Source organism: Cibotium barometz, chromosome 39 (assembly GCF_041138505.1).
Source record: "Cibotium barometz isolate CiBa-2024 chromosome 39, ASM4113850v1, whole genome shotgun sequence".
In the NCBI taxonomy this organism is placed as follows: Eukaryota; Viridiplantae; Streptophyta; class Polypodiopsida; order Cyatheales; family Cibotiaceae; genus Cibotium; species Cibotium barometz.
The window spans coordinates 42,438,074-42,452,156 of record NC_141084.1 but is presented as its reverse complement, the minus strand read 5'-3'; the positions used below and the strand labels follow the sequence as shown (position 1 = coordinate 42,452,156).

Genomic DNA, 14,083 nt, shown 5'->3' with positions numbered 1-14,083 from the left:
ATTATGAGTGCCAAAAATGAAAGATAACAAGCCCTAGAAGATAATGGGCGTATATACAATGCACGGGGGAAAAAACCTCCTAGTGAGGGAAAAAGTGCCCCGGCGGTCCTAAGTGTGTTCACACACATCACTACTATAATATGGTAACAATCTTGCTACGCGAGAGGTCCTCCACTGACTCTCCGTCAGCTGTTGCAACTTTATCACTTAGGTCTCCACGAACTCATTCACAAGATGGTCAAAATGCTTTCCCAGCATTCTTGACATAAAACAGTCATTTAAAAACAAGTTTCATAAATATAGTTTCTAAAACGAACTCTCATCTTTCCACATTGTTCCACATCATTTCTCGTTATTCCACATTCTTCTACATCAATTCACATTGCTTATTCCACATCCAGTCATATGTATTCCCATCGTCCTTCATCCATTCTCATCCAATCACATCATATTACATCTCGTCACATCTATCCACATCTATCCGTATCACATCGCATCACAACATATCCACATTGCATCTCATCCATTGATATCACATTACATCCATCTACATTCATTCAGATCTGCATCACATCCACATATCATCACACCACGTTCACATCTATTTACATTACTTCACATCCATTCACAACTACCCAAGTCCACATCACATCACATCACATCTCATCTATCCACATCATATCTCATCCATTCATATCTAACCAGATCCATATCACATCACATCACATCCATTCACATCTCATTACATCACATTCATATCTCACCACATCTCACTTCATCCACTTACATCTCATCACACCCATTCACATCTAACATTCATTCACATGCATATCTATCACATCACATCTCATTCTCATCCATTTACATCACATCACATCCTTTCACATATCATTACATCTTATTCACATCTCATCACATCCACATCCACATCCATTTACATATCACATCACATCTCATGCACATCTCATCACATCCACATCCACATCCATTTACATATCACATCACATCTCATGCACATCTCATCACATCCACATCCACATCCATTTACATCACATCACATCTCATCACATCCACATCCATTTACATCAGAGGAAAAATTAAGAGATAATAGAAAATACGATTATTTTAATATAATACTGGCATGGTATAGCTCCAATATTGTTTTACAAAAGACTAAGGGTCTATTTATAGGTGAGGGAGGCCATAAACCAAGTCCAAATGGGTTCTAGAATTTTTCAGGTTCAGTTTGACTCAATTTGGACAAGATTTGGACTAGTTTGGCTCCCTTTTTTATTTGGTTTGATTCAGGAGAGATAAAAATATCATAAATTTTTTGAATTAAAAACCCTTCCACACATGTGAAATAGGCGCCTACCTCAAGAGTCCCCCTCTCCTTACCAAGGTGTCAAAAATGCATCATTATTCTAAAATATTTCATTTTTTTTAGTAATATCTCATAATTTTTAACTAATAAAGCTTGTACTCAGTCAACTCTTCATCTTATGTAAGCATTTACTCATTTTTTGGGTATTTCCTTTTATTCTTTTGGATTTATCTCATCCCAACACTTGGATTAATCCAATTGGGCGAACCTTAATTGGACCATAATCCAAAAATTCATGAAAATGTAGTCCCTTAGGCTAGGGTCCCTTATACCATTTTCAATTAATTCCTAATACACATTAGAAAGTTCATTTTGATCTTCTGTTTTAGGGGAATCCATTTTAGACACTAGGAGGATTTTTATATCCAAAGATATCTCAATTTTGGATTATCTCTCTCTAGACATTTTCTCTCTCTAGGCCAAAACAAGATCTTTATTTTATTTCAGAGAGGGGAATAATTACAAGAACAGAAGGGGAGGTTCTTACACCTTTACACCTCAAAAGCTGGAGGGAGGAATCTTACAAATCACCTCCCTTTGCCTCTCGTAGCCCTTATGCAACATACACACAAACAAGACATGGAAACTAGTTAGCAACTCGCCAACCAAACTCTATGCCTTGCACTCAAACTATCCTTGAGCATAAAAGACTTAGCTTAGATGTAGCAATTAAATATGATGCCTCATAATACTTCCACATCTTGCTCATGAGCAATCAGCCTCATGCCACACATTGATGAAGATAGTGTTGTTTGGCCCATGAGCCTATTACTCACCCAATTTTTATGGAATTATTAACTAAGTACTAATAGTGAATTGACAAGTGATATGGAATTATTAACTAAGTACTAATAGTGAATTGATAAGTGATATCACACCTACCATGGACCTTGAGTATATCTCATGGCCTATTTATCCCAAGGATGTCACATTTGGTGTTGTTTTATTTCGCCAATTTGGACATTACCTTGCCCAGTTCTTCTTGTGGAATTGCTTGTTCAAATCCTTTAGCTTGAGTAGGCTTTACCTTCCTCCCATGGTAGAGAGGACAAGCCCATCCTCATATGTAGATCATTGCAATAATTTTCTCAAATGCAATAAGATTTCATGTCGATTTTGGAAGCCCTCTCTCCAATACTCATTTTCTCTCCTTAGCTCAGTGGTGGTAAATGTAATGAAGCACAACTAAGCCATTGAGCTTCTCCTTGAAATGTTTTTGCACGCATGTCTTATGTGTAGCCGTTTCCTTCTTATAGGTAATCTTACATGTTCAACTTGGAGCACAAAGTCATTAGCTTTCTTCCTTCATGTTTTGAATAAAGAAGATGAGATTTCAAGGCAATTTGAACATCAATAAACCAAGAAGATTTCTATACATATATAAGGAGGCTACTTTGCCATGCAAAGTAATTTCCTCCATATATTTAGTGGCAATATATATATATATATATATATATATATATAAAACAGACAGAGAGAGAATTATTGGTGCATAACACTACTTGTTGTAACTTGTTAGCAAATGAGAGTGAAAAATCATGAGATGTGCGTTGTGTGGGCCACGTAGTTTACACTTGTGGGCCGTGTTCCACGTTAAGCTTGGAAGCTAGCGTAAGGCATTCTGCCAAAAATCTTTTAGAAACAAGTACAAGCAGTAGGGTAGTAGATACGGGCGTATATACGCTCCGACCGCGTAGACCGTAGAAAATCATCATCAAAGCTTCTTGCACGCCCTGTTGTAGTTTCTGCTGCTGAGGTGGCAGCTCGTACCAAGGCTTCCATCACTAATGAGGCATAGCTGGAAACCAAAAAGCACATCACGTGGCAGCATGCGGCGTGACGTGGCCCGCTGCACAATTTTCTCCAAAAAAGTATTAAAGCTTTTTGATGGCATCATTCGTCATCCCCGTTAAAAAATTAACAACCCCCAAAATTTTCGCCACCCACTGAGAGAGAGAGAGAGAGAGAAGAGAGAGAATCGTCCTGCTGCAGGAAAAAAAGGAAGAAAGAAGATGATGATGAGGAGCAACAAACTGTAGTGAGGGGGAAAATAAAAAGCATCACAACAGTATTGTTTCGGAATCCCCACACCGTCCTCCATTCTCTCTCTCTCCTCTCTCTCTCTCTCTCTCTCTCTCCCTCCCTCTTGCAACCTCCTCCATCTCCGCTTAGTCTTAACGCTTCATCTCCCAACCCTCGGGTCTCGTCCCCCTGCTATGAATATCACCCCTTCTCCGATCACCACTTTATCGTAACCTCTGAAGGATTCCCAACCTGCATGTTAGAGCCCTAGCCAGGGAAATCCATGTATACAGGGAACCTTGCAGTGACATAAAGCTTTACAACGCGGTGAAGTTAAGCTCTAAGAATCATTACAGGAAACCCTAGCCCAGTGCGATTACACGGAGTATTCCCCCTTAACCCAGCTTTGTAACGCAGTGAAATCAAGCACATAGTAAACCCTAGCCTTGCATTGCCGTGGAAGCAAGCACAGCAAAACCCTAACCTTACGTGACTGTGAGATCAAGCACCCAGGGAACCCCTGCCTGGCAATGCCGTCACGTTCAGCACAGAGCATTATGTATGATTGTTCTTGTGAGAGTTTTCCATCAAAGTTTTCTGCCGTGCTAGCATAATCGGAGCTTGAGCACCTTGTTTTTTTTTCTCTCTCTGGTTAAGGATGGAACGCTGGCGCTCTTTTTTCGGCAAAGCAGGGGCGGATGTATGGACCATCATAGAACAGGCCATCGTCCTTGCAGCCACAGATTACCCCGGAGAGTTCAAAGAGAAGAGGTGTGACATTGCGGAGACGCTGTTTGCCAGAAGACCCATTCATGGAGACGTAGAGGCCACCAGGCTCAGTGCATCAGTTGTCACTAACTGCACTAACGGCATGCAAGCAGATGAACCAAGGGATGATGAACATGGCTCGGAACATGCGAGGAAACAGGTCAGGCATGATGCAGAGCAGCACCGTACTGACTTCCACCCAGCTGAGCCACCGAATGATGACTCAGATGACCATGCATTTATCATGACAGTTGTCCATGGCATCAAGGAGACACTCAACGATTCCCTGCAGGTCTGTCATTCCTCGCCAAACCTTAGATGATGGTACATAGCTTTGTTTAATCTTTTTGTTCCAACCTCTGTTTAGATGGAATGCTTGTCATTGTTGTTGATGCACCCATAAATTTGTTGAATGGCTTCATTACTTTGCATTGCAACATAACTTTTGTATGCGCAAGCTGCAACCCCTAAGCCTATGCTGGCTTCGCTGCCTTGGGGGAGGGCCTTACAGAGCTTGCCATGCTGTGTGGAATCCCCCGGCTATCCTGGTTGCCTGGGGCTGCCGGGAAGAGCATGCTAGGATGATTTTTTTTTTTTTGCACGCACTTAGTGTTTCAAGGGGGAAGCCTGAGCGAAAATGCTCTTTTGGTTGGGATGGGTGTGACTCCATTGTACAACAGTGAAGAAGAGGCTACATGCTGAACCTCTGATATGAAAAGAAGGGTAATGAATGATGACTATTATTTGCTTATGCGCTTGGGTCAGTGAGGAGAATTGGGTAATGGCTTCACTGTTATAAAAAGTACCCCATCTTACTCTTGTTCTTATACGGATGTTAATGGATGCAGTCAGATGCAGTGATCCTCGATGCACTTCAAACACTGGAGTCCTTGCATATCAGCGTGGATGTGTTAAAGGTCAGAGCTTTCTGGCTCTTAGTGGTTGCTGACTTGGAAAAATATACTTTTGTTAGTCATTAAGACTATTTTGCATGGGGGTGGACTGAGCTTTTTCTGTTCGTCACGGCATGCGGACTATCCTTTGTGCAAGAAATACTGGTGTTTTAGCACTGTACATTTGTTCAGACGTGCTTAAGGATTGCTAATTTTATGACAGGCAACTGAAATAGGGAAGCAACTAAAAAATTTGCGCAAGCATTCATGCAAAGAAGTCCGTTTGCTGGCCAAAGGATTGGTGAGGTGAGGCTCATAGATGCATGTCCCAGAAAAAAGAAAAAATTCTTGTGCTGAAGGAAAATGTCATGAGCTGCCCATATTGGCTCCACCAGGACATCTGTGGACAAGTGCCCAACTAATTGTGCATAATTAGAAAGACAAAGTCTGGTTTAACAGTCATTGTGTGTGCAGGCACTGGAAAGAACTTGTGGATGATTGGGTGAACAGTGCAGGAATTGCCACTACTCTTCCCTTAGGAGGTATGATGGCAGTTTTTGTGTGCTGCTGACTTAGCGATAATTTTAAGCATAGATCTTTGTTTGCATAGAGCTTGATCCTATATGTTCTTGTAGAGTCAGGCAGAGGTGCAACTTCAGAAAGAGACAATGTAGAGCAGGGGCTCTCCTCAACCCCACTTCATGAGAGGATTCACTTATCAGCAAGAATACCTGCAGAAATGCCGCAACTATGTTATTATGATATAAAATCAAGGAATAACTACTTAGAATTACCGGAAGAAAGAGGGAGCAGTAGCAGAGCCGAGCTTTCGGGGCTAGATACGACTGAAAGGTTGGAGAGGAAGCCACAATTGAATGGTAGAGGTGTTGGGAGTGAGTTTTCGAAAGATGAGAGGGACATTGATCATGTTGGTAGGTCGTCAGGAACAAAATTCAGCTATGGAGGTTCGGGCCCTGGAAGACGTCACATGGATGTATCTAAGGGAAAGGGCAATGGTTTGATTGGAAACATAGGCCTTGGAAAACCTTCCAATGAAGTTTCTAATGTAAGCAAGCTTCAGGGGGACAGTCAGAAGAACAGAAACTTGAAGCTTCCAACCCTCAAAGTAAGTGAACTCGTGGTGTCGGGTTTCATGAATTTCAAAAGCTAAATTTGAGCACACTGCATTGCTCTTGGTACTTCCTTGCCATAATGTACACCACAGTAGCCCAATTTTGCTGATTCCTATGAAGCACTTGGTGGCTTTCTGGAAGGGCTAAACAGCCACACCTGTTTTGTATATGCCTTTTTTATTGTGGCTTCTGGCAAGAAATTCAATGTTTACTGGGGTAGCTTTGAGTTGCTATTGTTCTCATTGACGTTTTGATTTCCACAGCAGCAAAGGTCCACAGGTGTTGATGGGGTACAGCTTGAAGACAAGCTGGAGGCTTCTAAGAGAAAGCTTCAAGAGGGATACACCCAAGCAGAAAATGGTGTGTGCGTCTTTATGGTTTTCTCTCATCACATTACACTATGTAATGTATAGATCAAAGTTATGACCTCACAGTAATATGTTTTTGCTATGTTTATTCAGCCAAGAAACAGCGGACTGCACAATTGATGGACCTTTCAGATCTTCCCAAGGGAGGTCTGCCTCGAGCAAAGGAGGCTGTTCCTAGTCTAGCAGCTCAGAGTGGCCATTGGAATCAGAATAGAAAGTAGTGCAGATGGAGTTTTGATCTAAAAAAACAATGATAAATTATATACTAAAAAGTAACAAAGACCTTGAATGTACATTAGCTTTGGGAGGTGTTTGTATACACAAGGATAGTTTATTAACCATAAAAGTCTAAACAGTGAAGTGTCTGTTGATACTTTAAATAAAGTGTGCGACTGAATTGCCGCTTGTAGGCAACAGGGCATTGTTGCCCTTTTTCATGAAGGTGTCCATATCTGGCCCTTGCATTATAAACTCAGGACGGTCATATCTGAATCTTGCAACATGAAATTAGAGCTGCCATACTAGCTTTCTTTCATGGTAGCTTGGACTTCTGCATTTTGAGAAGCAGCCGGTTTTTGCCCATTAGAGCGTTTTCACCAGCGTCTGCCTGACAGCATTTGGGGAGACAATTTTGAGCAAAAAGGGTGGTTGATTTGTAGTGCACCTGATTATTATTAAGGCTGGAAATGCTAGGGCAAGGTAAGAGTTTTGTGCTAGCTGGTTCAGCTGTGAGCAGCCTGCATGCAAAGACATGAAAATAGGTGAACAACGAATGCAGTACCGGTTTTGGGTTGATGGATGTGGGCAGTATAGCATGCCTACACGCAACTATATGTATTCCCTTAATGCTCCCACCAACTCTGTGTATTCCATTAATGCTCCCACTAACTCTACAACCATGTGTTGCTATGGCCGGATGTCCAATGGGATCGTTTCATTTGCTCGAGTCAGGAGCTTTTTGTGTGGAGATCGAATCAAGCTAGGCGTTTTTTTTATAAGGCTTTACATGGGGCCTTGAAATTTTTTGCAAGTGCGCGCTAAGAGGGCACATGATGGCCCTCAAAAATCACTGTATAGCGAACCTCTTAATTGTGACCACGGAGGCTGTCGTGAGAGATATGGTGACACGTCAACGCTGGCACAAAGCTTCACACTTTAGAGGTCTGGCTGTTCTTGGGCGTTTCACACATCAATCTGATGGGCTGGGGAAATAAAAAAGAAGGGTGCCTGTCTAAGAGTCACCCGGATATATCCTCATCCTTCATCCGGATATATCAATAGGTTACTGTTTAAATGCCCTTTATTGCAATGAATGGGCAGTCTCGCAAACATGAGAAAGGTGTGTTTGGGGTTTGAACTTCAAAGCTGTCGGTTATTCTCTTGATGGCCCCTTTGACTTTGCCAATGTTTATATTGTAACTTGTGTTGAAGTTTTTAATCTTTGACAACAATATCTTTAGTCAAATCAATAAATAAGTTAGATACAATGGGTTTTCAAATTCAAAGATTTGGTTGCATGTTTTGCTGACTTTGTATCCAAAATACATGATGCTCCATATAGTACATACTACAAACAATAAAATCCAAATTGGGTTTTCAATTCTTGGGCATGCCACATGCATTGCATGTGATGTGATTATTTATTGGGTTAGCATTATATTCACGTTTTGGATAATTATAGAGTTGCCTTTTTCTGTATCTTGTCTTGTATCATATAGTTTTTACAAAATGTAATCCTTCCAAGCTTTTTGTGTAGTGTAGAGGTAGATAGATTTGTTTCTTATTCTTTTTTTTTTTAGCATTCATTTATATACTATAAGATTTCCTAACATCGTTAAAATTTACAAGGGAAATTTCACAGAAAATTGGAAGGTTAATCAATTTTTCTTAGAACAGTCCGATTATAAAAACCTTGATGGAACTTGCGAGTTTTCACTCAAGACGATTTCTCGTAAGTTAATACATGGGCTTGGCCACAATGAACTTGATGGAACTCAATATTGAAAGGTAGGGATTTGCGTGCAAAATTTAAATTAGGTTTCCAAAGATAAATTAAGTGGGAAGCTAACTAAAAATATCATTGTGGAGTGGGAAGATAGACTTTCAAACTTGATTTGGATCTAAGGGAAAAGTTGGATGAACATTACAAACCCATAGTGGGACCATTGAATAGAAAGCTATGAATCCCATGGGATCATTGGTTTAAATGAGGACTCTTAAATGTGAAAGGGATAAAAATTATACGGTTGAAAACCTTACAATTAAGATAAATGAGTTAACTAATGCATGAAAACCTTAAGAGTTAAGATAAATGTGTTAACTAATGCATGAAAAATCATGAGAGAAAGTGAACTTACGTGTAAGGATATAAGGACCAACACAATACAAAGCACTAAATTGTAGAAAGAAGTGGAGAGCAAACAATATTACTGCTTGAAAACTTGATTACAAATTGATGGCATGACTCATTTGTCTACCTGTGTGCTCTGTGTAAGGAGCTAATGGTAATCAGACTTTGGACAGAGGATGACAGAGGATGTCTTTCTTACAAGAGTGCTTAAACACAATGAACTTGATGATAAACTAAGGTTGCCAAACTAGTCTATATATAATATCCAAGGAAGGCATGGACGCGGGTCGGCCACGTCGACTAACCCACGACTTGGTCCAAAATGACAAACCCACCATATCATCTAATTGGGACCATATTAAACTACAACATAGTTTGATAGGGACTATGCACAGCTCCCACGCCTATGTGAGACTCTTTGGACCCTCGAACGGGTCTTGCAACCTGAGAGCATTACCTACTTGGTTTGCTATCCATCATTTACTAATGCTGTCACTTAGCTCGCACAAGCATGCATCCTACTTGGCAGAGTGCTAAGTCTACATAAGTCATCTCCTGACCATCTGGCCACACTTGGCCACCATCCAATGTCTAAACTAGGTACTGTCAAGTGCTTGGGTGCTCATCATCACCACAATGGCTACTCCTCACAAAAGGGAGCCTTACATAATAGAGCACATCTGTTACCCGTGGAAAGAGCATGAGGGTGGAGCATTGAGAAAATGCTTTTCCAACACCCCCCCTCAACTCCCACGTGTAGGTGAACTATCTCTTCAGTCCAACGTCGAGTTGACGAAGATGGTGCTCCAGTAAATCTCTCCCTAGAGCCTTTGTGAAAATGTCTGTAGTAGACAAGCTTCACCTCTCCATCCATGATAAGCTCATGCACATAATGATGCTATATCTCAATGTACTTTGTGCAAGCATGGTTCTTGGCAATCATAATGCAAGTCTAACTGTCACATAGTAACACTGTCGCTCCCTTTTAAGCAACACCCATGGCTTCTAAGATCCTTCTCAACTAGATTGCTTCACATGAAGCAAAGCAAGTTGCCTTATACTACTCAGCCTTTGTAAAAGAAAATACCACTGTTTGTTGGCTTGTACTCAATCTCTGTAGGAAAAAACACCATTGTTTGTTGCTTCTTGATGACCTAGGATGTAATTCCAGATTCGATAATAGTAACCAGGAATAGATTTCATGTTGTCACAATCTCTTGCACAATCTGAGTCACAAAATCTAGTCAAGGAATTTCCCGATTTGTAAGTGATGCCATACCAAATGGTACATTTGTTGTACTTTCCAGTGGTTCTCTCGAGGCTACTTTGAGAATCTACTAAGGAAACCAATTGCAAAGCTGATGTCAGGCCGTGTATTATAGAGAAAGATCAAACTCTACACCAACTTCATGTACTCCTTCATATCCACAAGTGGAGAGGCATCTTCCACAGAAAGCTTCGCATCATCAACCTTCATGGGGTGTAACCACTAACTGTCACTCAACCATGCCAAATGCCTTTAGAATTTTTGTTGCATTTGCTAAGAAATGAAGATTCCATCTGACCTCAATCCCCGAAAAAATGCAGAAGCCAAAGGTTTGTTATATTAAACTCTGAACTCAACTCTCCAATGTCTCTGCCATATCTTCTCTTCATGGTTCCTCATGATGATGAGGTTATCCACCAATAAGACAATGATCATGTGCGTGCCCTACTTAGAGAAAATATATAAATTTGTATTTGACAAGCTTGTAGAAAGACCAATACTTACAAAGACAACAACATCTATGAATTGGTACCATGTGCGTGCCCTACTTAGAGAAAATATATAAATTTGTATTTGACAAGCTTGTAGAAAGACCAATACTTACAAAGACAACAACATCTATTCATTGGTACCATGTCGGAGGGGCTTATTCAGCTCGTATAATGCCTTCTAGAGTCTGTATGCTTTGCTTTTTGAACCGGGTATCTCAAAGTTGGGTGGCTGCACCACGTAAACCTCGTCCTTGAGATGTCCATTTAGAAATATTGACTTCACATCCATTTGCAATACCGTCCACTTCCCCCAGTGGCCAAGGGTAATACTATGCAAATAGTGGTCAATCTTGGAGGAAAATGTCTCTTGAAAGTCGAATCCTTCGACCTATGCAAAACCCTTCGCCCACGATCCTTGCCTTGTACTTATCCACCAATGTACCATCAAACTTGTACTTGGCCTTTCAAATCCCTCTTGGTGGTGCCGATAACCTTTCGTTCTGTAGAACGATCCACAAGATCCCAAGTGTGGTTTCTCGACATTAAATCATACTTAGACTCCATGACCCCGTCTAGTTTGGATCTACTAATGCTTCCTCCAAGCTGGCTGGCTCCTGTACTTTCATCATCTCAACCATCAAGACCATATAAGACCATATTAGGAAGTTTGGAAAAATCCCATTACTTTGGGAATTTTCTTTTCAATCTACTTTTTGGTGTATCTTTGAATACTAATTCCAAAGTTATCGGAGAATGTGGATTTAGAACCTACACTTCAAGATCTTTCCAATGACATGTCACATGAGGGGGTTTTGACAAAATCTTAAAAGGATTTACCATGCCCCCATTTTTTGATCTTACAAAATGGGAAATGGGATTTTCCCAAACTCCCTAATATGGTCTTATATTGACAATGTGAACGGAGGCCTCTTCTGGTCCTCTATTCTCTTGGATCTGCAAATAGCTGTTGACTCTTATGTTATTGCTAGTAGAGAATTTTCATCCAAAAGCTACTTCATCCAATTAGGATATGCCCCTTCTATGGTGTTGCAGGCTTGTCTTCTTCATCATCTATTGTATCCACCTCTTGTGGAGTTGGTACTCTCATTGGAACGCATTTTTTTGATGAGCGATTTCCAACGAGCGAATCTTCGAAATTGGTGAGCGCTTTTTTCTTCTCTCTCTACTCTCTCTCTACTCTCTTCGTAGTATGTATCTCTTCCTCACTCACATTCTCTCCTCTCCATACCCAATCCCTACACTCCCTCTCTCTCTATTGTCCCACTCTATCTCTCTCTCACTCCCTAATTTACACTCTCCCTCTCCCCCTCTCTCCCACATCTCTCTATACACCACCTCTCTCTCTCCCTCACTTATTCTTCCACACCCTTATAACAAAATGTTAGTACAACATCCTTGCGACAAAAAAGTGGACAAGTGGACAAATAAATTAGTGAAGAAAGTGTAGCATTCTATTCCATCCATTAATCACACATAATGTTTAAAGTGTTGCAATCCCTTCCATCCATATTAATAAAAAGTCATGTCATTACATACAAAAAAGGTCTTTATACCCTAGTCAGTGGGCAAGGACATTAGCCATTGAAGTTTTGGAATCCCTTTGCATCCATATTGTTCACAAGCCAAGTTCAAAAAACCAAAAAAGGTTAGCCTAATACAAATGTTTGTACTTGCTTACACTCTAGACTCTGGGTATGTCATGTGTCTATTCAGAGCCTCAGCGACATCCCTTTCAGTCAACATTGGTTGATGAATAAACATATGCTCATTTTGGCTAAGGCCGAGATCCCTCAACAGGTACACAAAGCATAGGTGCTTACATGCAAGATATGGCTTCCTCTTTTCAATCCTTCCATGAAATTTGGACAAGTGCATGTTGGATGGCCTTTGATATGTATATCATAAACACCAACTTCTATGCCTTCCCCAAAAGTTTCTACAGTGAAAACCTCATGTTGTTTAGACTCAATAACCATTTCTTGTGTTACCCTTGCTTTCATTTCGAGAGCTCTTTTTATTCTTGTTGTGCTGATTGCTTTGAGATGTTAGGCTTGTATCTCATGCGTTGCCCCTCTTGAGATGTGACATTTGCTATTGTTTTTTCCTCCTTTCGAATCTCTTGGCTCACTCCTTGTATTGTAGAGGAGGATATCTTTCCTTCCACTTTCTTCATTCGCAAATTGAAACCTGCAAGAAGCAATGCATCGATCTCATCTTTTGAGAGTTTGGTACCCTCTGCCAGAGGCCAAACTGAAGAGACTTTGTGTGGAGGATGATCAATGTTCTTATCAATGGCCCATGTGTGCATTACATCTGTGTTGCAAAACCACATCATCTAACTAGTCTTCCTAGCCACATGAGACCTTGTTGAAAAAAACGAGGGAGCACGTGCCCCCTTTGCACATCCCACAATAGTTCACCCACATTTTTCCATCCTTCCTAAATGCCCCATACATTTGACCCTACTATTTTCTGGAGTCCTTTTAATTGCCTAGAAGGTTTGATGTATTGGTGCTTCCACCACACTAGTATATGTGGATTCGCTGCCTGCACTTGTCTCTTCATCTAAGAAATGAATCTTTCTAGGTCTTCCAATTGGTTTTCTATCTCGAATATGCACATTGAACTCTGGCCTATGGCTTGCATCATCATCCACATCAATTACTACAGAAGATTACCTCTTACGCCTTGTTGACTCTCTATCACCACTGAAAGGAGTTGGTGCCTTCTTGTACATGGGAGTACTTGCAGTGCTGCTTTTCATAGTCCGTATAACTCGTGCTAGACTAGGAGTGGTAGAATTTTTCCTTTCATCAACAAGCTTCTCAAGACTAGGCCCTGCTCCAATGTGTTTGCCAAGGTTGTAAGAATTATGTTTTGCACTTTGCAAGAGGGCATTGGCCATGTCTGTAACACAAGCATCATATGATGATATTCTTTGCTTAAAACCCTCCTCGGCTGGCCAACTTCCATGCTTGGATTCTGATAAGTTTGAGCGTGATGTGCATGCTTGATCATTACTCTTCTCTACCTGCAATAATTACTCAAATAAGCTTCCTTGTATTATGAGAGATATTCACTTATATACATGGCCATAGGTGTTCACACGCACTTAAACTATGGCCAGTCGGGCACTTTAGGCTCATAAGAGGCCTAATGCTATTACAATGACTACTCTCATAATATACCCATGAAGTATATCACTTGGGACTTCATCCTAGCTTGCTACCACACGCTCTTGAATCGGGAATCACCTTTAGTATTCCATATCGGACCATTACGGGAGCCCGTCCAAGTTGTAGCTTTGGACACCATTGCTTCATATCTTGAATGTATGAACTTTTGGTGTATCTACCTTGACTCCTTGACATAAGATAATGGTGTTA

General features: G+C 40.8%; 1 protein-coding gene across 3 annotated transcripts; it reads left to right on the top strand.

The window, feature by feature from the left end:
- Positions 1-3,332: 3,332 nt before the first annotated feature.
- Positions 3,333-7,052, top strand: LOC147616109 (putative mediator of RNA polymerase II transcription subunit 26b). Of its 3 annotated transcripts, none has more exons than XM_086778753.1 (7): positions 3,333-4,466; positions 5,023-5,091; positions 5,291-5,373; positions 5,542-5,609; positions 5,703-6,193; positions 6,467-6,560; positions 6,662-7,052. In XM_086778753.1, the coding sequence occupies exons 1-7, from the start codon at positions 4,065-4,067 to the stop codon at positions 6,787-6,789; spliced, it is 1,335 nt and encodes a 444-aa protein (XP_086634879.1). In that variant the 5' UTR covers positions 3,333-4,064; the 3' UTR covers positions 6,790-7,052. The 3 variants fall into 3 exon arrangements, with proteins under 3 accessions (XP_086634879.1, XP_086634878.1, XP_086634880.1); XM_086778752.1 differs by having other exon boundaries at positions 6,464-6,560; XM_086778754.1 differs by having other exon boundaries at positions 3,463-4,466; positions 5,709-6,193; positions 6,464-6,560.
- The last annotated feature ends 7,031 nt before the right edge of the window (positions 7,053-14,083 follow it).